We start from the raw sequence: 21,605 nt of genomic DNA on the forward strand, positions 1-21,605 counted from the left end.
ACTGGCTGGCATTAGCTAGCTAGTTGTCTTGGTGGTTTTGATTAATTGTAGTGATTTTTTTTCTTTTTCTTTTAAGTTACTTTTCTTTTTTTTCATATGTTGCCTGTCTGCCTGTTGTTTGTTGCTGTTGTTGTTGTTGTTGTTGTTGTGGTGGTGGTGGTGGTGGTGGTGGTGGTGGTGGTGGTGGTGGTGGTGGTGGTGGTGGTGGTGGTTGGTTGGCGGTTGGTGATGATGATGATGATGATGATGACCTTTCCTTTCTTCTTCTTCTTCTTTTCTTTTCTTTTCTTTTCTTTTCTTTTTATTCTTCTTTCATTCTTTCTTTCTTTTCTTTGTCTTCGTCTTTCCATTTTTCTTTTCCTTTTCCTTTCTTTTCCTTTACGTCATAAAATAAGAATAACGGGAATTCAAAATATCTTCAAACAAATGTAAGATCCTCCTCCTCCTCCTCTCCTCCTCCTCCTCCTCCTCCTCCTCCTCCTCCTCCTCCTCCTCCTCCTCCTCCTCCTCCCAACCTTACAAAACAAAAACGAGTCTTCCACACATCCATGCAATAAACAAAATTCCAGCTTACTTCACCTCTGTAATCGTGTGTCACCTCTACTTTCCTTTCCTCCACAACCATTCTTAACGTGGCGCCCTTCCTCTCACCCTCAGGTAACGTGGACATCGTCAATGGGAACCTCAAGCTTATCCTGGGCCTCATCTGGTCCCTCATTATGCACTACCAGATCGGCCAGTCGAAGTTCCCGCCCAAGAAACTCATGCTGGCGTGGCTCAAGGTGGGTGCTCCTCGCTTCCTCTGTTATTTTATTTATTTATTATATTTATTTATTTATTTATTTATTTATTTTTATTTATTTATTTATTTTTTTTGCTGTCGTATTCTGGACCACTTCTACGCAGCCTCCTAACTACTTTAACTCTTTCAGTACCATGGCGCGTTTCCATATTCATTCTGCTTGCTTTTTTGGCGATTTTATACAGCTTCAAAAACTCATGCGAGGGATTAAAATGTGAAGATTCTGTCCATTAAACTTCTGAGCTCCATAGACGCTTCCTAATGTCAATAAAATGGGTTTAATCGTACTTAAATCTCAAGGTAAAAGTGTGTCCCAATACTGAAGGGGTTATAGAGGTTTAATTGAGATTATATAAGTTTTAAGGTGTTTCTTATTGTTTTAGTGATGGATTAACAAGATTTCTTTATTATTAACAGGAGAAACACTCTTAATTCCTTCAGTTCCGGGACGCATTTTTATCATGAGTTTCGGGTATGATTGATTAAAGGCCAGAGTCTTCACTATTTTAATCTCCATAAGTTTCTGAATCTGTATAAAAACAGTAAGCAGAATGAATATGAAAACTCGGTATGGTACTGAAAGAGTTAAGAACACATTTAGTCATTTTTGGTCCTTGAATGTAGTCGTAGTTAGAGCAAAGTGTGTCAGAAATATTGGTTTAGGACGAGAGTTAGCGTGAGTGTTTGTAGTCACGGCCACGGGAACTGAAGCTTTTATTATCGTACTGTGACAACTTCCCAGTGTAAACGATGCACTTTGTAAAATATTAACCGCTTCAATACTGGGACACATTTTTACCTTGAGATTTGTGTACGATTAGACCATTTGATTTACATTAGCAAGGGTGTATGGAGGTCAGAAAATGGATACATGCTTCTTCACTATTTTAATCCCCCACATAAGTTTCGGAAATTGTATAAAATCACCAGATAGTAAGCTGAATAAAAATGGAAACGCGTCGTGATATTCAAGGAATTAATCTCTGTTAATGATATATACAGGCATCGTATATTATTCTATCTGTAACTCAAAATTGACTGTCCAGTGATATTAACTACTTTTATATAAGAGCAGGCTTTGTCCTAGGGAAACAGAGTCTGTTAAATAAAATCACTGCCAGTTTCTAAATGAGTCTAGTCAGAAGAATTAAACGTAATTTGAGGAAGAGTGTCGTGAAACCTCCCTTTAAGACCCTTTATATCAATGGCGGCAGGAAATACAGGAAGAGGTAGGGAGTTCCAGATGTTATTAGATTGAGAATACTGGTTCTCTCTGCTGTATGTATTATTGATAGATTGAGAATACTGATTAACTTTGCCTGTATATATTATTGATAGATTGAGAATACTGGTTATTTCTGCTTGTTTATATTATTGAAAGATTGAGAATACTGATTAACTTTGCCTGTATATATTATTGATAGATTGAGAATACTGGTTAACTCTTCCTGTATACATTATGGATAGATTAAGAATACTGATTAACTCTGCCTGCATATATTACGGGTAGATTGAGAATACTGGTCAACTGTACCTGTAAGTGTTATTGAGAGATGGAGAATACTGGTTAACTCTGCCTGTATATATCATTAACCTCTTCAATACTGGGATATATTTTTACCTTGAGATCTGTGTACGATTAGACCATTTTATTGACATTAAGAAGGGTGTATGGAGGTCAGAAGATTAATGGCCAGAGTTTTTCACTATTTTAATCCCACATGAGTTTCTGAAGCTGTATAAAATCACCAAATAGTAACCAGAATTAATATGAAAACACGTCACGGTACTGAAGGGGTTGCTAGTATTGCTGAAGACTATCTCGTGCTCAAGTTTGTGGACACAGCGTTGACTTGTAGGCTGGCACAGTGCGATGATGTCTTGAACCCGCGTGACCATGACCATGACTCTAGTATTGGTGTTAGCTTCTATAAGGATCAGTATTGTGTGTTTAGAGAGGCGGGGCTTAAAGGAGGATGTTTGTGGTGTGAGAAGCAGGCAGTGAGCGTGAAAGAAACTCGAGTGCTTGGTGTGTCTCAAGGTGGGATTTCTGGTTCTCCTCCGTTATTATTGTTGTTGTTGTTGTTCTTACTAATATTATTCCTACTGTTATTTTTATTATTTTTATTGTCATTCTGACCTTTCTTCTTTTCTTTTTTTCTTGTCAGCTTCTTCCTCAAATGCTTAAGTTTAGAGGTAATTACGTGACAAGTGAACTAATGTGTTTGTTTTACTATCGGCCTGTGTGAGTGTGTGTTGAATGATATCATTGTACATGTATATATATATATATATATATATATATATATATATATATATATATATATATATATATATATATATATATATATATATATATAAACCTTTCCTTCAAATTTAACGGTTTGCATGTACACACACACACACACACACACACACACACACACACACACACACACACACACACACACACACACACACACACACACACACACACACACACACACACACACACACACACACACACACACACACACACACACACACACACACACCTTGACACATTTTTTCATATATACAAACGAGAAAAAAATACAGCAGGTTACAAAATATATGCAATTAGTATTAAAAGAAAGTCACCCACACTCCTTCAATAACTAGATTGTATGAAGGACTGAATTCCATTGTAAAAGGTGTAAAAGGATTGAATCTCTTATGTTTATATAGGAAGAAGAGCAAACAGAGAGGAAATTCAAATATTGCAACATGAAGGATTGAGGAAAATGTCGTGTGTGTGTGTGTGTGTATTCACTTCACTGTTTGATCTGCTGCAGTCTCTGACGAGACAGCCAGACGTTACCCTACGGAGCGAGCTCAGAGCTCATTATTTCCGATCTTGGGATAGGTCTGAGACCAGGCACACACCACACACCGGGACAACAAGGTCACAACTCCTCGATTTACATCCCGTACCTACTCACTGCTAGGTGAACAGGGGCTACACGTGAAAGGAGACACACCCAAATATCTCCACCCGGCCGGGGAATCGAACCCCGGTTATCTGGCTTGTGAAGCCAGCGCTCTAACCACTGAGCTACCGGGCCGTGTGTGTGTGTGTGTGTGTGTGTGTGTGTGTGTGTGTGTGTGTGTGTGTTCCTATTATTGTTTTTTTTCCTTTCCTAGAGAAGCGTGGAAGATGAGGGTTGATGGAAATGATGATGGAGGCGCTAATGGTGGTGGTGGTGGTGAAGGAAGAGGAAGAGAAGAAGAAAGGGTGATAATGGTGATGGTGATGATGGTGGAGGTGGTGGTGGTGGTGAAAGAGGAAGACAGGAAGTAGTGGTGGTGATGGTGGTTGTGGTGTGGAGAAGAAATTTTGGTTGGAGTGTGTGTGTGTGTGTGTGTGTGTGTGTGTGTGTGTGTGTGTGTGTGTTTAGTTTTCTTGCCTCGGTAGATAGGTAAATTGATAAATAAGTAAATCGATAGGTAGATATATGGATAGAAACAGATTGTAGCATAGATTGGTAGTTAGGTAAGAAGATAGATTGAAAAGAAAGTTAGATAAAGTAGATGAAAATATAAATTCCTCATCTTAAACCACATCCACTTTCTTTCTTCCTTTTTCTCTCTCATTTTATTAAACTTACCTTCATTCTCTACTCATTTTTTTCCCTCCTTTTTATCTCCATTCTCTGAACTTAGCATCACTCTATACCCATTTTCATTTTCATTTTTCTTCTCTATTTTCCTTCTCTTCCAGGCGGTTCTTCGAGACACCCCATCAACAAAACATCACTCTTTATCCAATTTTTATTCTCATTTTTTTTTTCTTTTCTTCCAGTCGGTGCTTCCAGACTGCCCATTGACAAAACATGGCTACCCAATTTTATCCTCATTTTTCCTTTTCCTTTTCATCCAGGCGGTGCTTCCAGACTGCCGCATCAACAACTTCACCTCAGACTGGAACAGCGGCGTGTACCTCAGTGCCCTCCTGGACTACTGTAAGCCTGGACTCTTCCCCAACTGGAAGAACCTCAACCCGCGCAACTCGTGAGTTTCGCCTTATAGTCACCTTGTAATGACCAACACGTGTACCGATACTTGCTCTTCCTGTGTTCCATTGCGTCAGTCTTTTCCTTCTTGCTCGTGTGTTGCCTGTATAATGGAGTGCAGTGGTTAACAGCCTCACTGCGGTCTATTGATTTACTGATACTTTTTTCTTCCTTGTGTTTCTTTATATCACTGCCACAACCACTAATAATTCCTTCTTATTAGTTGTCCTTTTTTTATTTATTTATTATTTTTTACTTTATCTCTTAAGTTGTACATTTTATCTTATAACTAACTAAAGACCGACATAATTTGTATTTTTGCATCTCTTCTCTCTCGTATCGCTACCATGACCACTTCCTCCTTTACTTCTTTTTTAATATTTGATTTATGTAAACCTGTTTGACTCGCGTCTCTTAAGTTAGATAGTGTAGCTTATTATAATCAAAGGTAACAATAATTTACTTGTATTTATTCCTTTGTGCTCATTTTGTGTCATAATCTTTCCTCCTTATCTGTTCCTTATTTCTTTAACCGTTCTTGACCTAATTTGATAATGCAGCTTATAACAGAATCTTCAGAACCAAATACGTGCCCTTTACTGGTGGCCTTTGTATCACCACCACCACTCTGGTAATCTCTGGTAAACTCTGGAACTTCCTACATGCTTTTGTAATTCCATCTACCTATGACCTGAATTCATCTAAGAGGGAGATTAATTAATGACATCCCATTTTTTTTTTCTGGCTAACTCTCTCGAACCTGCTCGGGCACTGGCAACTAAGTGGGCCTTTTTGTTTAATCGTTTTTTTTTTTTTTTGTTGCCCTTGGTTCGATTTCTCCTCTTACATAAAAAAAAAAAAATTCCTCCTGCAGCGTGGAGAACTGCAAGAACGCCATGGAGACCGCTAAGATGGAGTTCCAGATCCCGATGGTGCTGGACCCTGAGATCCTGGCGTCCCCGTACCTGGATGACCTGTCCGGCATGACCTACCTCTCTTACTTCATGAAGGAGGGCGGCCCGGGCTACAAGACCACGCTCAAGTGGATAAAGAAGCAGCTGCCTGACAGGAACATCACAAACTTCACGGTGAGGGACACGCTCGGATTCTCAAACACTTCTGTGCTTCACCTTCACTATTCCAAAAGGCTTTTATCTAAATATACACCGATTTTTAAGGTATTTTTACGATTCTAGAGGCAGATTGACACGATTCCTTTATTATTAGCCGGAGAAGCACTTTTGAAAACCCCGCTAGTCATCTCTGTGGCCTTGGAAAATAGTCGCGGTGAGAGAGCAAAGGGTTTTTGAATACGTACTTTAGTGACTTAGTGAGTGGAGTGATTGAAGTGATATTAGCTGGAAAATTAGTCGTTATGAGAAGGAAAGAAAGAAAGGGAGCACAAGGAAATTAGAGTAATGGTTAGAAAAAGAAGGTAGAAAAGGAAAACCATGAAGTCTGAATAAAGGAAAAGCAGGAAAGAAGGGAAGTTGCTTGAATATTTTGATTATGAGAAAGGGAGAAAGGGAAAGCAGATTGAAATGAGTTACTAGAAGAAGAAAGGAAGATTGGTGATTTTGGAAAGGAAGAACAAACAGAAGGGAGAAGTAATGGCTATCAGAAAGGGGAAAGAGAGAACCATTAAGTCTGAGCAATAGAAAAGAAAAGTAAGGAAGGAAAGAAGGAAAAATGCTTGAAAATACTGATCATGAGAAAGAGAGAAAGGGAAAGCAAAAGGAAATCAGCTACGAGAAGAAGAAAAGGAAGAGGAAGAATATTAATTTAGGAAGAAAAGAACGAAATAAATAAAAGAAATAATAATAGGAAGAAGGAAGAGAGCAAATTAAGAAAAGAAAGAAAGGGAAACGGAAATAATCAGAGCTTAATGAGATAGAAAAGAAGGAGGAGGAAGAGGAATGTTGATTACAGAAAGGGGAAAGAATAAAGAATGAAATGATAATGAGAGAGGAAGAAAGGAAGGAAGGAAAGACAAGAATGCTAATCAAAAAAGGGGAACAGAATTAAACAAACTTAATAAGGATAATAAGGAAAGAATAGAAGGAAATAACGTTAATCAGTGAAAGAGGGCAAAGAGAAAGGAAGCGAAAGAAAGAGAAAGGAAAGATTAAAAGGATGAATGATAGAGAAAAAAAGTACTATTGGAAGAAGTGAGAGTTAGAAAAGAATGTTGAGGAGAGAGAGAGAGAGAGAGAGAGAGAGAGAGAGAGAGAGAGAGAGAGAGAGAGAGAGAGAGAGAGAGAGAGAGAGAAGAGAGAGAGTAAAGATGAGAGAAGGAAGGAGAGAGAGAGAGAAAAGAGATAAAATAAGTAACCAACGAAGGAGAAAAAGAGAGAGAGAGAGAGAGAGAGAGAGAGAGAGAGAGAGAGAGAGAGAGAGAGAGACTGTGTTTCACGTGGACAATGAACAAGGTTGAAAGAGAGAGAAAGGGTTTTAAAAGGATTATAGGGTACAGAAATAGAGAGAGAGAGAGAGAGAGAGAGAGAGAGAGAGAGAGAGAGAGAGAGAGAGAGAGAGAGAGAGAGAGAGATGGGTAGTGAAAGGATTAAGGAATTTACTAAGCATACAAGGAAGAGGAAGAATAGGAGGAGGAGGAGGAGGAGGAGGAGGAGGAGGAGGAGGAAATTCCAGGCGTCAATGAAAAGAAGAAGAAACAAAAATAGTAACTTAACTGAAAGAAAACTTGAATGATCACATTTGAATCTATCTCTTCTGTGTATTTACTTATTTATTCATTATTCTATTGATTCAATTTCATTTATTTAGTATTTTTGGGGTGTAATAGTTAGTCTCTATTTTGAATGTTTTTTTTATTCATTTCTTTATTTATTTTTTTATTTTATTGAGGGAACAGGATATGAAGAATGGAGGCCGTTGGGTCGGGGGGGAGGGTGAGAGGCTGAGGTACAGTTTCAAACACGTTATAATATTTGTGGAGAATGGAGACTGTTGTGTGAGGGGTGGGAGGATGGGAGGAGGTAAGGAAGTACAGTGTCACACATCTCATAATATTCAGTTTCCATTCCATATTTAACACGTTCTGCCCCCAAGAAGAGTGAGCGCTGTGCTGTGATGCTGTTTGGTTAGGTTAGGTTAAGTTCCATCAGTGAATTCCTTATGTTGTGATCCTGTTAGGTTAGGTTAAGTTCCATCAATGAAATCCTTATGCTGTGATCCTGTTTTGTTAGGTTCGGTTCCATCATTGAATTCCTTATGTTTTTATCCTGTTAGATTAGATTAGGTTAAGTAAGGTTAGGTTAGGTTCGGATCCATCAGTGAATTCCTTATGCTGTGATCCTGTTAGGTTAGGTTAAGTTCCATCAGTGAAACCCTTATGCTGTGATCCTGTTACGCATCATACCATCAGTGAATACCATAGTGTCAGGTTAGGTTAGGTTAAGTTAAGTTCCATCAGTGAATTCCTTATCCTGTGATCCTGTTACTCCTCATACCATCAGTGAATTCCTTAGTGTCAGGTGGTGCTGCTTTGTTATGCAGGACTCATGGTGGTAGTTCCTTTTCAGCGTCAAGAAGAACGAGTGTATGTTAATATGTCGGTGTCTTTTGTGGCTTTGTTGTAAGGAACCTCTTTGTGCTCATCCCGCCGTCAGAAAGGTTTAGGTTTAGTACTCTCTCTCTCTCTCTCTCTCTCTCTCTCTCTCTCTCTCTCTCTCTCTCTCTCTCTCTCTCTCTCTCTCTCTCTCTCTCTCTCTCTCTCTCTCTCTCTCTTCTTGTTCTTGTCTCGACTTTTTCTTTCACTCTCCCTCTCATTCCGTACTCTCTCCTTTGCACTCCACCCCTTTCCCTCTCTCTCTCTCCCTCCCTCCCCTCTTTAACCTCTCACCTCTTCATCTGACCACTTTCTCCTCTCCCTCTCATCCAGTACTCTTGCCTCAGTGTGAATCGCCTTCTCTAACTGAGCCTTTTTTTCCCTCTCATTGCGAAATACTGTCAACCTCATAATGTGTTCGGTTATAACTCCATTTCTAGGTTTACTGATACTTGTGTTTTTTTATGTGTGTGTTTCTTTGTATCAATTCCACAACCATTAATATTTTCTTCTTTTTCGTTTTTTTTTTTCTTTTACCATCTATATTTATTGGGTTTTCCCTTTCTTCGCCTTTTTTTTCCTTTTTTTCTCTTCGTTCACTCATTTTTTTTTATTGTTCTCTCCCCCTATATGTTAGATCTTTCCGTTGTTCATTCCTTCTTTACAACATCCTCCTCCTCTTTTTTTTTCTCTCTCTCCCGTTTCCTCTTCATAATTCTTCTATTCTGTCTTTCTTCTCGTACTCTTTTTTCTGTCTTCTATCCTGCTTATCTTTTCATTATTCCTTCTCGTTCTTATCCATTAAAATCTTTTCCTTTCTTCATTATATCTCTTCTCTACCCAGCCGTCAGATCTTCCCTACTTTCCTTCATTACTTCTCTTCCTTCCCCCTGAATGTTTCTTCCTCAATTTCCTGCATACCTCTTTTTTTTTTCTTTCTTACCTTTTGTGGTGGGTGGGTTCTCTCTCTCTCTCTCTCTCTCTCTCTCTCTCTCTCTCTCTCTCTCTCTCTCTCTCTCTCTCTCTCTCTCTCTCTCTCTCTCTCTCTCTCTCCAATGAATTCACAAATTGACTTTAAGTGAAGAAAAGACGCTAAGATGAAAATAGAACAGTAAAAAGACATGGTGTTCTTCTGTCTTAGTTAGTTAATTAGTTTCTTAGTTATCTTCCTCTCTCCCCTTCTTCTTCCCAATTGATATTACACCTTACGTACCCTCCCAACACCTTATCTATCCTTAGCACCACTGACATAAGCTTTTCCTCACTTATCCTCACTCTTCTTAATATACCTTTACCCTACTTTATCTCTCCTCTTCTCATCAATATACTTCGTACCCTTCAGACACTGTTTCTCCTTGCCCTAGTGCCACTGACGCGTTCATCCTCACCCTCTCTCTCTTCGTATTTCTTAACTACTAACCTTAACTTACTTTCTCTCTCCTCCTCTCCTTCCCAATCGATTTTTACACGTTGCCTAACTTTCAAACGTTATTTCTCCTTGCCCCTTGCGCCACTGACACGTTCATCTTCATCCTCTCTCTTCGTATTTCTTAACTAATGCTAACCTTATTTCACTTTCTCCTCCTCTCCTTCCCAATCGATTTTATATCATACGTACCCTTCAGATGCTATTCCTCCTTGCCTTAGCACCACTGATATCTTCACCTTCATCCTCTCTCTTCGTATTTCGTAACTACTGCTTACCTAAACTTACTTTCGCTCTCCTCTTCTTCCCAATCGATTTTTACACCTTACGTACCCTGCAACCATCTCAACCCGAGCGCCACTGACACATGCTCATCCTCATTCTTACCCTCTTTCTCATCTCTTTTCTCATCTTGACATTTCCGTTCTCGCGCCACAGACGGACTGGAACGACGGCATGAATCTGACTACCCTGGTGAAGCAGCTCGGGGGCCCCATCCCAGGCTACAAGAGGCTCAGCGACCACCCGGCCAACTGGGAGTCAAACATTCAGCTTGGTGGGTACTGTTTTTTTATGGAAGACACTGGCCTAGGACAACACAAAGGGAGGATAGAAAGGTCCACTGCGGTGTCACTTCCCAGAGAGATAGCTTGTTTTTTTTTCTTGTGTGGGTTTTTTTTTTTTTTTTTTTTTTTGTGTGTGTGTGTGTGTGTGTGTGTGTGTGTGTGTGTGTGTGTGTGTGTGTCTGTCTGTCTGTCTGTCTGTCTGTCTGTCTGTGAAGCTCTTTGTAAAATCGTTCATTCGGTTCTGACTATTGTCAAGGCTGGAGTGGCTCATATTTGTTACACTGAGATATTGACCTCCCAAACACCACCCATCATCTCTCCTCCCACAGCCCTGGACGGCGGCCGCAAGCTGGGGGTGGAGCCCGTGCTGGCGGCGTCTGACATGGCGCGGCCTGACGTGGAGTCCCTCGCCAACATGGGCTACATTGCATACTACCAGTGGATCAGGCCGCGGGACAGTCCCTCAGATACCGTGGCCGTCCAGTGCAACCTCGACAACGTTCGCGTCAACAATCCTGTGAGTACGAAATGTATGGGTGTTTTTGAATGGACAGTAGGAAAGGTGTAGACTTATTTACTCAGTTTATTTTTCCTTGCCGTTTCACTGGTATTTGGCACATCTTTCTTTCATTACTATCGTCACTAAGACAGGTGAATGAAACTTGAAGGAAAGGATGGGAAAAAATAAAGAGATGGGAAGAAAGTTGAGATTTTTGGAACTATTACAATTTTTTCAACTTATCCTTGAGAGAGAGAGAGAGAGAGAGAGAGAGAGAGAGAGAGAGAGAGAGAGAGAGAGAGAGAGAGAGAGAGTAGTAGTAGTAGTAGTAGTACTACTACTACTACTACTACTACTACTACTACTACTACTACTACTACTACTACTACTACTACTACTACTACTACTACTACTAGTACCACCACTACCACTACTACTACTATAATCACCACCAACTTAAGATAAAAGACGAGTGAAAAAAAATGGGAAGGAATATCAAGAACTACAATACTACAACTTCACTAATTACAACCTTGATAGAGAAATTTCGGTCTGATGAAAGGTGGATATGAGAATGGACCTGAACACAATGTGGATAGGGTGGAGGGAGGATAAATATAGAAGTATAGAAGTGTTGAATGAGATAGTAAATAAACAGGATAGAAGGAGAAAATAATAACAAACAAAGAGAAAAGGAACAAGATAACGTACTGAATTAGATGAAAAGGAATACATTAAGTTGTAAGAGAAAGTAAAGGAACGAGAGATAGAAAAATAAGATGAAAATTAATAGAATAAGAGGCATAAGAGTGAGAAATGATAATGAGTTCTTAGAAAAGGAAGATATTAGATAAAGGGAAAGGCTTATTTATAGAATGGGAAGAAATTTATGGGTTTAAAGTGAGATTGAAGGTAAAGGAGAAAAGAAATAGAACAAAAGGTCGTTTATGGGTGAAGAATAAAGATAACTACAAAGAATACTACATAGAAAAGAAGATACTAATTAAAGGAACAGGTTTACTCATAGAATGGGAAGAAATATATGAATTTAAGGTGAAAAATGGAGGTAAAGGAGAAAAGAAAAGGAATAGAGTGAGTATATATGAGTAAAGGAATAAAATGACTACATAGAATACCAAGGAAGGAAGACATTAATTAAAGGAACAGGTGTACTTACAGGATGGGAAAAAATACATCAGTTTATAGGAAAAGTGAAAAGAAAGGAGAAGAGGAATAGAATAAGATGTACATATATGAGTGAAGAATAACAATGATTGCATAGAAAAAAAGAAAATAAGAAAAGGGCGAGTTCACATTATAAGATTACGTAAGATCATAGGGAATATATAGATTTTAAAGGGAAACTATGAGAGAGAGAGAGAGAGAGAGAGAGAGAGAGAGAGAGAGAGAGAGGAATGGAATGAGGTGAAGGAGTGAGGAATGACTTGGAGAAAAAGGCGCCAAGTCAGGAGAATAAGGGAGTGGAGGGAGGGAATAGGTGAAGAGAGGGCGTAGTGGAGGGATGGGCTGACTTGGGGTGGGGATTAGAGGAAGTGGAAGGGAGGGAGGGAGGGATGGAGGGAGGGGAGGGGAAGGTGTCTGGCTGCAGTAAGGGAGGGAGGGAGGGAGGGAGGGATGAGTTACCTCGGAAATATGAGAGGTTTGCTGTTCGTGTGTGTGTGTGTGTGTGTGTGTGTGTGTGTGTGTGTGTGAACGATATTGTTGTGTTTCTGTGTCTAGATTTATTGTCGTAGATATTTGTAGTTGATTTATTGGTGTGTGTGTGTGTGTGTGTGTGTGTGTGTGTGTGTGTGTGTGTGTGTGTGTGTGTGTGTGTGTGTCTCCTTCTTCTTTTTCTTTTTTTTTCTTCTTCATCTTCTTCTTTTCTTTTCTTTTCTTTTCTTTTCTTTTCTTTTCTTTTCTTTTCTTTTCTTCTTCTTCTTCTTCTTCTTCTTCTTCTACTTCTACTTCTCCTTCTCCTTCTCCTTCTCCTTCTCCTTCTCCTTCTCCTTCTCCTCCTCCTCCTCCTCCTCCTCCTTTTTCTTGTTCGACCATCAACACCGCCACCAATGTCTTACCCAATAATTCTATACCATAACTACAAAGAAGTAAGGAAGAATTGCACCAATAAGGCAGTACAAAAGTGAAGTAGCCAAGAAAAGAGTGCATACTTAACATACCTTTGCATTTGGTCTGAGTCACGCGATCTGTGAGAAAGAAACATTTGCCTAGCGGATTAGACACGCAAGTTCCTGATAATTGTGTGCCTCTCCGTTTTCTGTTCAGCTGTCAGTGTGCTTTACGGCTGGCTACACGGTAAAGGAGGTCATGAGGGGCGGTATATGTAAAGTGGTACGAATTTACGTAATATATTCGTGTTCTAGAGAGATTTGTTTTTAGATTTTTGTTTTTTCGTCGTTGGTAAAATGGAAATGTATGTTTGTTTTGTGGACTACGATAAGGATGATACATTTTAGAACCTTTCCGAGTGTTATTTCGTCCACCTTCTCTTAATTGAGAGGAGAAATCCAGGTGAAGTATAGAAGTAATGAATGAAAGGGAGTAGATAGAATAGAAAAGAAAAAAGGACAAACGAGGAGGAAAGGAATAGGATAACGTAACGTAAAGGCATGCTAGATAAAAAAAAATAAAATGAATGGAATAGGAGGCATGTGTGAGAAATGATAATGGGTAATTAGGAAAGGAAGATGATTAATTAAAGATACAGTGTGGGTTATCTCTCTCTCTCTCTCTCTCTCTCTCTCTCTCTCTCTCTCTCTCTCTCTCTCTCTCTCTCTCTCTCTCTCTCTCTCTCTCTCTCTCTCTCTCTCTCTCTCTCTCCTTAAAGGATGGGAAGAAATATATGAGTTTACTTGTTCCATAGCCATTTAAGAACCTTTAAACTGGGTAGAAATTGCTAAATCTATTACTGTTTGCAGATGCTTATCAAAATTTCGTACATTACTCCTGCCGTTGTTAATTGTTTCGTATCGCAGTGTAAAAATATATTATAGAACGTCGTGGTCAGTAAATACGTTAACTAAAAGGAAAAACTCAGAGACCAACAGATAGATTACTAATAATGAAAGGATGAAAGTAATAATGAGCGTTTGAACCAAAGTTTATAGTACCAGTAGTAGTAGTAGTAGTAGTAGTAGTAGTAGTAGTAGTAGTAGTAGTAGTAGTAGTAGTGGTGGTGGTGGTGGTAGTGGTGATGGTCTTGGTGGTAGTAGTAGTAGTAGTAGTAGTGGTGGTAGTGGTGGTGGTCTTGGTGGTAGTAGTAGTAGTAGTAGTAGTAGTAGTAGTAGTGAAGTGATAGAATGTAAATAAGTTTGATTTCCAGGTGAAGAAAAAAAAATTAGAGAATCATGGAATAAAGGATAAGAAGATAGGAAGTTTTTAGTAATGGACGTGTAAAGAGAGAGAGAGAGAGAGAGAGAGAGAGAGAGAGAGAGAGAGAGAGAGAGAGAGACGAACGATGGCGATGGACAAAGAAGAAAAATAAAAAAGACAGACAGTTGACACGGATGAGTGGCGAAAGTTTATAAAGGTATTTGTCCGCAGTTGAATCATGAAGAATGTTGGTGATGGTGGTGGTGATGATGATGATGATGATGGTGATGGTGATGGTGAGGATGGTGACTGTTCATGTTGAGTGCAGCACCAATAGATAAGAAAAAAAAAACAGGATTGATAGTAAAAGAAAGACAAATATGAAAGAGGAAAGAAAGTTAAAAGGAAGAAAATGAGAAAGTTGAAGACACCAATAGACGGATGAAGAAAGTCGAGGTGAAAGAAATTATTAGAATGCAATTGACAAAACGACGATGCCCAAAAAAAAAAAAAAAAGGCGGGAAAGAAGAAAGTAACAAAAAATGGAAACGGAAAAGAAAAAAAGCAAACCCAGAAAGAAAAAGATAAAACAAAATGACAAATAAGAAGAAGAATAAAAAGAAAACCGTAAAAATATATCTACGACGGTGAAGAACAAGAAAAAAAATAAAAACTGATAGAAATAAGCAAACAAATAACAACCAGGATCAAGATAGAAAGAAAAAAGAAAAAAGAAAAACAACTCGAACAAAAAGACAACACTTAATAATCTATAGACAAAAATAACATTGACAGCGATGGACACAAAGACAAGACAAGACAAGACAAGAGAAGGAAGATGCAGCAGTATCTTTTTTTATTAACGGTTTCCCAAAAGAATGCAGGGACGGTGGTGGTGGTGGTGGTGGTGATAGCGGTGTTGAGAGATAGTGATGCTGGCGGTCCTTTAGTGTGTGTGTGTGTGTGTGTGTGTGTGGGGGGGGGGTGCTTATGGGGATAGCATACTGTTACCTTCTTGCGTGAACATCGTAACAGTAACGGGAGTAAAGCGTCTCTCTCTCTCTCTCTCTCTCTCTCTCTCTCTCTCTCTCTCTCTCTCTCTCTCTCTCTCTCTCTCTCTCTCTTGTTTCTCCGCATTCCTTTGTTATCTGTTTTTTTTCAGTTTTCCATGTTTTTCTTATTTCATTGTTTACTTTTCTTGTTTTTTTTTTTTACTTTCCCTTCTTTCATTTGTTTTCCTTCTTTATTCCGTCATTTCTCTTACCGCCAATTTGTCTTTTTTATTTGTATTATTTCGTTTTCTCTTCTCTTTCTGCGATTAATCTCTCTTCCTTTTTTCTTCTCATTTCTTTCGATTTATCATTCATCCTAAAATTTTCCTCTCCTTAAATTTTCCTTAGCTTTTATTAGTCTTCTTTTTCTCCTGCCTTCTATTTGTTTTTCTTCTTCCTTCATTTGCTTCTCTTTCAATTCTTCTCCATTTTCTTTCATCTTGTATCTCGAACATTTCCTAATTTTTTTTTCTCTATACACATTTGTTCTTTCTTCTAGTTGTTATATTCTTTCATACTTCTTTCCTTTCATTTTTCCTCTACCCCCGAAGCACATTATTTTTCGTATCTTAGCGCTCTCTCTCTCTCTCTCTCTCTCTCTCTCTCTCTCTCTCTCTCTCTCTCTCTCTCTCTCTCTCTCTCTCTGATTTTCCAACTTCTAATCCCTTTTTCTTCTCTCACTTTCCTCCTTTCTGTTCTTCCCCATTCATTCTCTTCTCTTAACCTCGTAACATTTTAATTTTCGTACCTAATTTTTTGCTCCCATCTCCTCCTTTACATTCCCACACGCATTGCCTTCATTATAAAGATTCACAACCCTTTATCCTCGCCAATTACTCGCGTACCTGCCGCCTCCTCTCCTCTCCTTCCTTCCTTCCTTCTCTCCCTCTCTCCCGCCTGGCTGAGTAAGCAAGGGTGAGTCAAGGTGAATGGATTGCATGAGTCTTTCTGAGTGAAGAGTGAAATTTTTGCTCAAGCACTGTGACGAAAAAGGAACTTGTTATTCATTGAGTTTCCGTGTGTTGTGTGTTTTGTGTGTGTGTGTGTGTGTGTGTGTGGAAAGTAATGGTGATGGTGAGGGGGATGTTAGCCTCTGCCTTTCTCTCTCTCTCTCTCTCTCTCTCTCTCTCTCTCTCTCTCTCTCTCTCTCTCTCTCTCTCTCTCTCTCTGTGTGTGTGTGTGTGTGTGTGTGTGTGTGTGTGTGTGTGTGTGTGTGTGTGTGTGTGTGTGTGTGTGTGTGTGTGTGTGTGTGTGTGTGTGTGTGTGTGTGTGTGTGTGTGTGTGTGAATCTCATGGTTGTGTGTGTGAGACGCATTGAAAACTAGTGGTATACGTGCAAGACTGTGTGTGTGTGTGTGTGTGTGTTGTATAATAGTTGGGACGGGAGGGGTAATGATAGCAATTTTAGCAATAATAGTAATGCTTGTAGTAGTAGAAATAATAATCTTGGAAATAGCGGTAGTAATAATAACAGTAGTAGGAGGAGCAGCAGGAGGAGGAGGAGGAGCAGGAGCAGGAGGTGAAGGAGGAGGAAGAGGAAAAGTGAAAGAGTAAAATTAGCAACAGTAGCGGGAAGAGGAGAAAGGAAAAGGGGACGAGACTGATATGGGAGGAGAAAATAACTATATAGAATGATGTACAGTACAAACAGGCAGACACACCGCCTGGCCGCGCACACACACACACACACACACACACACACCATCCCCGAAATCTGAGACTCTGAAATTACCTCTCCGTGTGTATAGGCTATCTTGTGTGTGTGTGTGTGTGTGTGTGTGTGTGTGTGTGATACGGTACAGTGTGGTAATGGCCCAGTCAGCTGATGTATAATGCTCCAATATGCTACGGTATGGTGCCACTAAGTTTATGCTAGCTGTGTTGTATAATTAGTACCCAACGTCACTATATCAACAGTAGGGGCAGGAAAAATAGTAGTAATAGTAGTAGTAGTAGTAGTAGTAATAGTTGGAGGGATAGGAGGAGGAGGAAGATAATGAGTCTTGGTGAATGAAGAACACAACTTTTATTCTACCTTTGTCGAAAATCTATTATTATTCACTGAGTTTCCAGTTTTTTTTTTTTTTTTTTCGTGTATGTAGCTGTATGTCTCTGTGTTTGATTGTTGGCATAGTAGCAGTAGTAGTAGTAGTAGTAGTAGTTAGAAGGAGGAGCAGGAGCAGCCGGCATGTCAGTAATAAGTATGGGTGTTGTGATGCGGGGCGTGTTAGCATCACCTGACTCATCGCCTGTGTGAGGGGTTATACATGAGCTGCTCTCCTTCCCCTCTGTGTGACTGGCGAGGGAGGGAACGGGTGCGCTCTCTCTCTCTCTCTCTCTCTCTCTCTCTCTCTCTCTGTTTTGTGTGGTTGCTTTGTAGTTTTCATTCCCGTGAGAACTTGAAGAGAATAAAGATGAAAGGTTTTGCTCGAAAGTGTCACGTGACTGATATTTAGCTAGTTTGTGCGAATAAGAAGCATTCATTGTGTTTCAAGTCTCTCTCTCTCTCTCTCTCTCTCTCTCTCTCTCTCTCTCTCTCTCTCTCTCTCTCTCTCTCTCTCTCTCTCTCCACAGTGTGTCAGTAAGGCTGGTATGAGCACAGTTAGGAATCATTCAGGACTCAATAAGCGAACAATAACATTTCGTTGGGGAGAAGTGTGAGAAGCACCGGCGCGGGAGTGAGAATGTGTGTGTGTGTGTGTGTGTGTTATTGCAGAATCTAGCTACAACTCATAGCTACACATAATTATACACGTACTTTTTCCTAACCATCCGTTTGTGTGGGAACCATGACACACACACACACACAGAGAGAGAGAGAGAGAGAGAGAGAGAGAGAGAATTATTACTACGTACTTCATGGAATTTGATAATGTAACTTATTACAATTGTCTTGTAAGGACCAACAAGTGTGCTGCTGTTTCGTTATCCAGTGCCCTGTAACGTAATGTAGTTATCAAAATTATTCAAGTATACAGTAATCTTCTACTTTATAATATTTATAATAACATAATATATATTATCTTTAGTGTATGTTTACATCTAATCCCAAATCTTATTAGGATTCTTTAGTACTTTCTCCCTATTATTTTCATTGTGGAAGTTGTGGTTTTCATTTTTCTTTTTGTTTTGTTTTTCTTGATTCTAGTGTTGATAATTCTGAGATTCTTTATCAGTCAGAAATACAACTAATAATTTTTGTGGCCTTTGAGAATACATACCACTGCTGATGAGACTCCAAAACATAAAAAAATACCATCTTTTTATCATTTCCCTCCCCATCTCACAGGTTCCCTTCAAGATTGAGTTCATGACAGACGAGGTGGTGGTGAGTGAGCTGGTGGTGGAGGTGAACGGTCCCTCGGGTCCTGTCAGGGTGGACCTGGACATCTCCCCTCGAGGCGGCAAGGGAATCTTTGTACCAGATCAAGTTGGCATCTATGAGGTGAGTCCATTAGCTCTCTCTCACTCTTGATATACATAAAATCATCTCCATATATATATATATATATATATATATATATATATATATATATATATATATATATATATATATATATATATATATATATATATATATATATATTTTTTTTTTTTTTTTTTTTTTTTACATAAAACAGGACTCCTTTATGTTATTCAGTCTTAATATACTCTATAAGTGCACTGTTATTTTGTTTGCTGTGCGACTGATACAGGATAACCTAGATGGGCCCTGGTGGCCCTTTGTTATCCTATTATTTATGTTATATGTTATGTTATGTTGTTATCATCTTGTTTAACACATAACATAGGAAAAAGAACACAAAGATTATAAGTGCAATGCTAAAGTTTCCCTGTGTCACAGCTGAGGGTGCTGAACGAAGGGGAGCTGGTGGAGGGGTGCCCGGCCAAGGTGCGTGCCCTGCCTGATGTGTCCAAGATCATGTTCTCCGGCATTGACCCCTGTGCTCTGGGCTCCATTGTGGAAGTGGTGGTGAGTGGTGTTTCCTTCCAGTGTTTAGTTACTTTAACCCATTTCTTGTATCTTTTTATAGTTATTTACTTGTTTATTTCTTTGATTTTTTTTTTTTGTCTACTTTTTATTTTGTTTCATCTATTTATGCTTACTATATTTGTTTTGTGTTTTATTTATTTGTTTTTATATTCACTTGTTTAGTTGTGGATTTATTTACTATGTATTTTTTTGCTTTATTTCCTTTATTTTTTATACTAATTATAACTGATGAATTGTTCTTCCCAAACAGCCACTGAGCACTGATTATTGATAATATAAATGTAGCATTATAGTCATAGTCATTATAGTCATTATTATCTAGTTTTAGTGGATCACAATCATGTATTACTTATGCATCCTTCCCTGAAGTACTAGTTAAATCATTGTTGTGCTTATCTTCACCTTTGCTATCTTGTGGCATATTATGGCATTCAGGTATCCACTTATTGGCAGATGACATTTGGTTATTGATTGATTAAGTGAGGTGCTTCTCTATTTTTCAATTCAACAGTAACATTGCTGGTGGCAAGGACATCACTAGTATAATAGATTACTGCGTTACAAACTTCCCCATGATTAATTGAACTGCTTATCTGCTCTTCCCTTCCTCAGATCAACAGTAATGGTGCTGGTGGTGGGGACATCAATGTGACAGCTTACTCCCCCACCAACCGGCCCTTGATGTGCCCAGTGAAGGAGGAAGATGGGGTGTACGCCGCCACCTTCCAGCCTGATGAGGCCGGCCAGTGGTCCATTGCTGTACGCTATGATGAGGAGCACATCCAGGGCTCTCCATTCACCTGCCATGTCTATGATCCAAATGCTATCAGGGTGAGTGGCTGACTGCTTTGGCACTTACTTTTCTTCTTTTTAGCATTCATGTCTATATTTCACATATTATTAGGATGTTTAACTGGTTACTTTGTTGCTTCCTTTTCATCTCTTTGGCTTTTGAGTTTATTATGCAAATGCTGTTCACATGACTGACTGTGTACTTAGTTTTTTTTTTTTTTTTTATTCATTTTTTTGCTTTTGCTTTCATGTCAATATTCCAAGTGGTATCAGGATGATGGATTGACTACTTTGTTGCTTCATATTTTTCTTTTTCTTTTCTCCCTTGGCTGTATGACCTCATTGTAAGGTACTTTGTGAAATTCATGTTTTTTTTTTTTTTTTTTTTTTCTCCCATCTTGTTTTATTCTCCTGTACTTTCTTCCTTATACCAATTAAACTTCAGTGTTTTCTTAGTTTAGTTTCGTAATTTGATAAGGAAAACAAACAAGAATAGACTGTTTTACCAGTATGAATCCAAATACATGAATTAACTCTTTGATCTCATATTCTATCAGTTCAATTTCTTCAGTAGAATAAGATGACAAGTACAAGAATGTGTTGATCTTTATAGCAATATGAATCCTGTGTAGTGAAAGTTTTTTGCATTGTAGATCTTGGAGTTGGAGAACGGTCCCATGTCGAGTCCTGGCAAGCCCTTCACAGTGGTGGTGGATGCAACGCAGTGTGGTTGGGGGGATGCTAAGGTGGATGTGACTCAGGGTGGCCGCTCTATCCCCTCTGAGACTCTGGAGGTAGACCGAGGCTTCTATGAGGTTACCTTCATCCCCACCGAGGCTGCCAAGCACAAAATTTATGTGTACTTCAATGGTCATGAAGTGAAAGGTGAGGAAAGCAGTGGTTGTCAAACTTGTTGGTTAGTGGTACAGTAAAAGTAGACCTTGGACCAGCCCTGTAATTGATGTAGTGCTGGTCTACTAAAAGGCACAAATTTAAGAAGACACATTAGATGCTTACTTACCATTGATTTTTTTAATAGGAGAATGTTGTAGACTTTGTTTATTTGGGTATAGTGATGCCTCCAATGTTTACTGAGGCTCACACATAATTGCTGTCTTCTTGTGTCTCAGGCTCACCCTTCTCTCTGTATCTTGGAATTGAGAAACCTCCTGAGAGAAAAGATTCTAAGTCAAAGTCAAAGAAAAAGTCCTCCAACAGAGAAAACAAGGATCCAAAGGTGAGGCAAATCTTACTTTATTTTCTCATGTGTCTGGCCATATAATTCACTTGGTATTTACTTACCTTGTATGGTACATTATGGTGTTGCATATTCATGAATATATTGTCAATAATCTATAGCTATTGTTAATACCATTTTAATTTTTCCTGTTATTTTGTGTACCAGTGTATTAAATTTTGGCCTTATTGAATTATCTCTTTCTTCTTTAGATATCTTTGCACTACATGAACAGTATTTTGTGTTGACTGCTTTCTTCTAAGTGGGATGCTAGCTAGGAACTGTCTATAGATACATGTACAGAC

The 21,605-nt window shown here is 39.1% G+C and overlaps 1 protein-coding gene across 2 annotated transcripts in view; it reads left to right on the forward strand.

Moving 5' to 3' along the window:
- LOC123516883 (filamin-B-like) overlaps positions 1-21,605 on the forward strand; it is a 145,205-nt gene that overhangs the window by 50,190 nt on the left and 73,410 nt on the right. For both annotated transcript variants that reach the window (XM_045276603.1, XM_045276604.1), the window contains exons 2-11: positions 658-782; positions 4,701-4,831; positions 5,708-5,921; positions 10,266-10,383; positions 10,723-10,910; positions 18,567-18,722; positions 19,122-19,250; positions 19,884-20,102; positions 20,717-20,948; positions 21,194-21,300. In XM_045276603.1, coding sequence (XP_045132538.1) covers positions 658-782; positions 4,701-4,831; positions 5,708-5,921; positions 10,266-10,383; positions 10,723-10,910; positions 18,567-18,722; positions 19,122-19,250; positions 19,884-20,102; positions 20,717-20,948; positions 21,194-21,300 — 1,619 coding nt within the window. The remainder of the gene's footprint in view (positions 1-657; positions 783-4,700; positions 4,832-5,707; positions 5,922-10,265; positions 10,384-10,722; positions 10,911-18,566; positions 18,723-19,121; positions 19,251-19,883; positions 20,103-20,716; positions 20,949-21,193; positions 21,301-21,605) is intronic.

This window comes from Portunus trituberculatus, chromosome 41 (genome assembly GCF_017591435.1).
Source record: "Portunus trituberculatus isolate SZX2019 chromosome 41, ASM1759143v1, whole genome shotgun sequence".
Taxonomy (NCBI): domain Eukaryota; kingdom Metazoa; phylum Arthropoda; class Malacostraca; order Decapoda; family Portunidae; genus Portunus; species Portunus trituberculatus.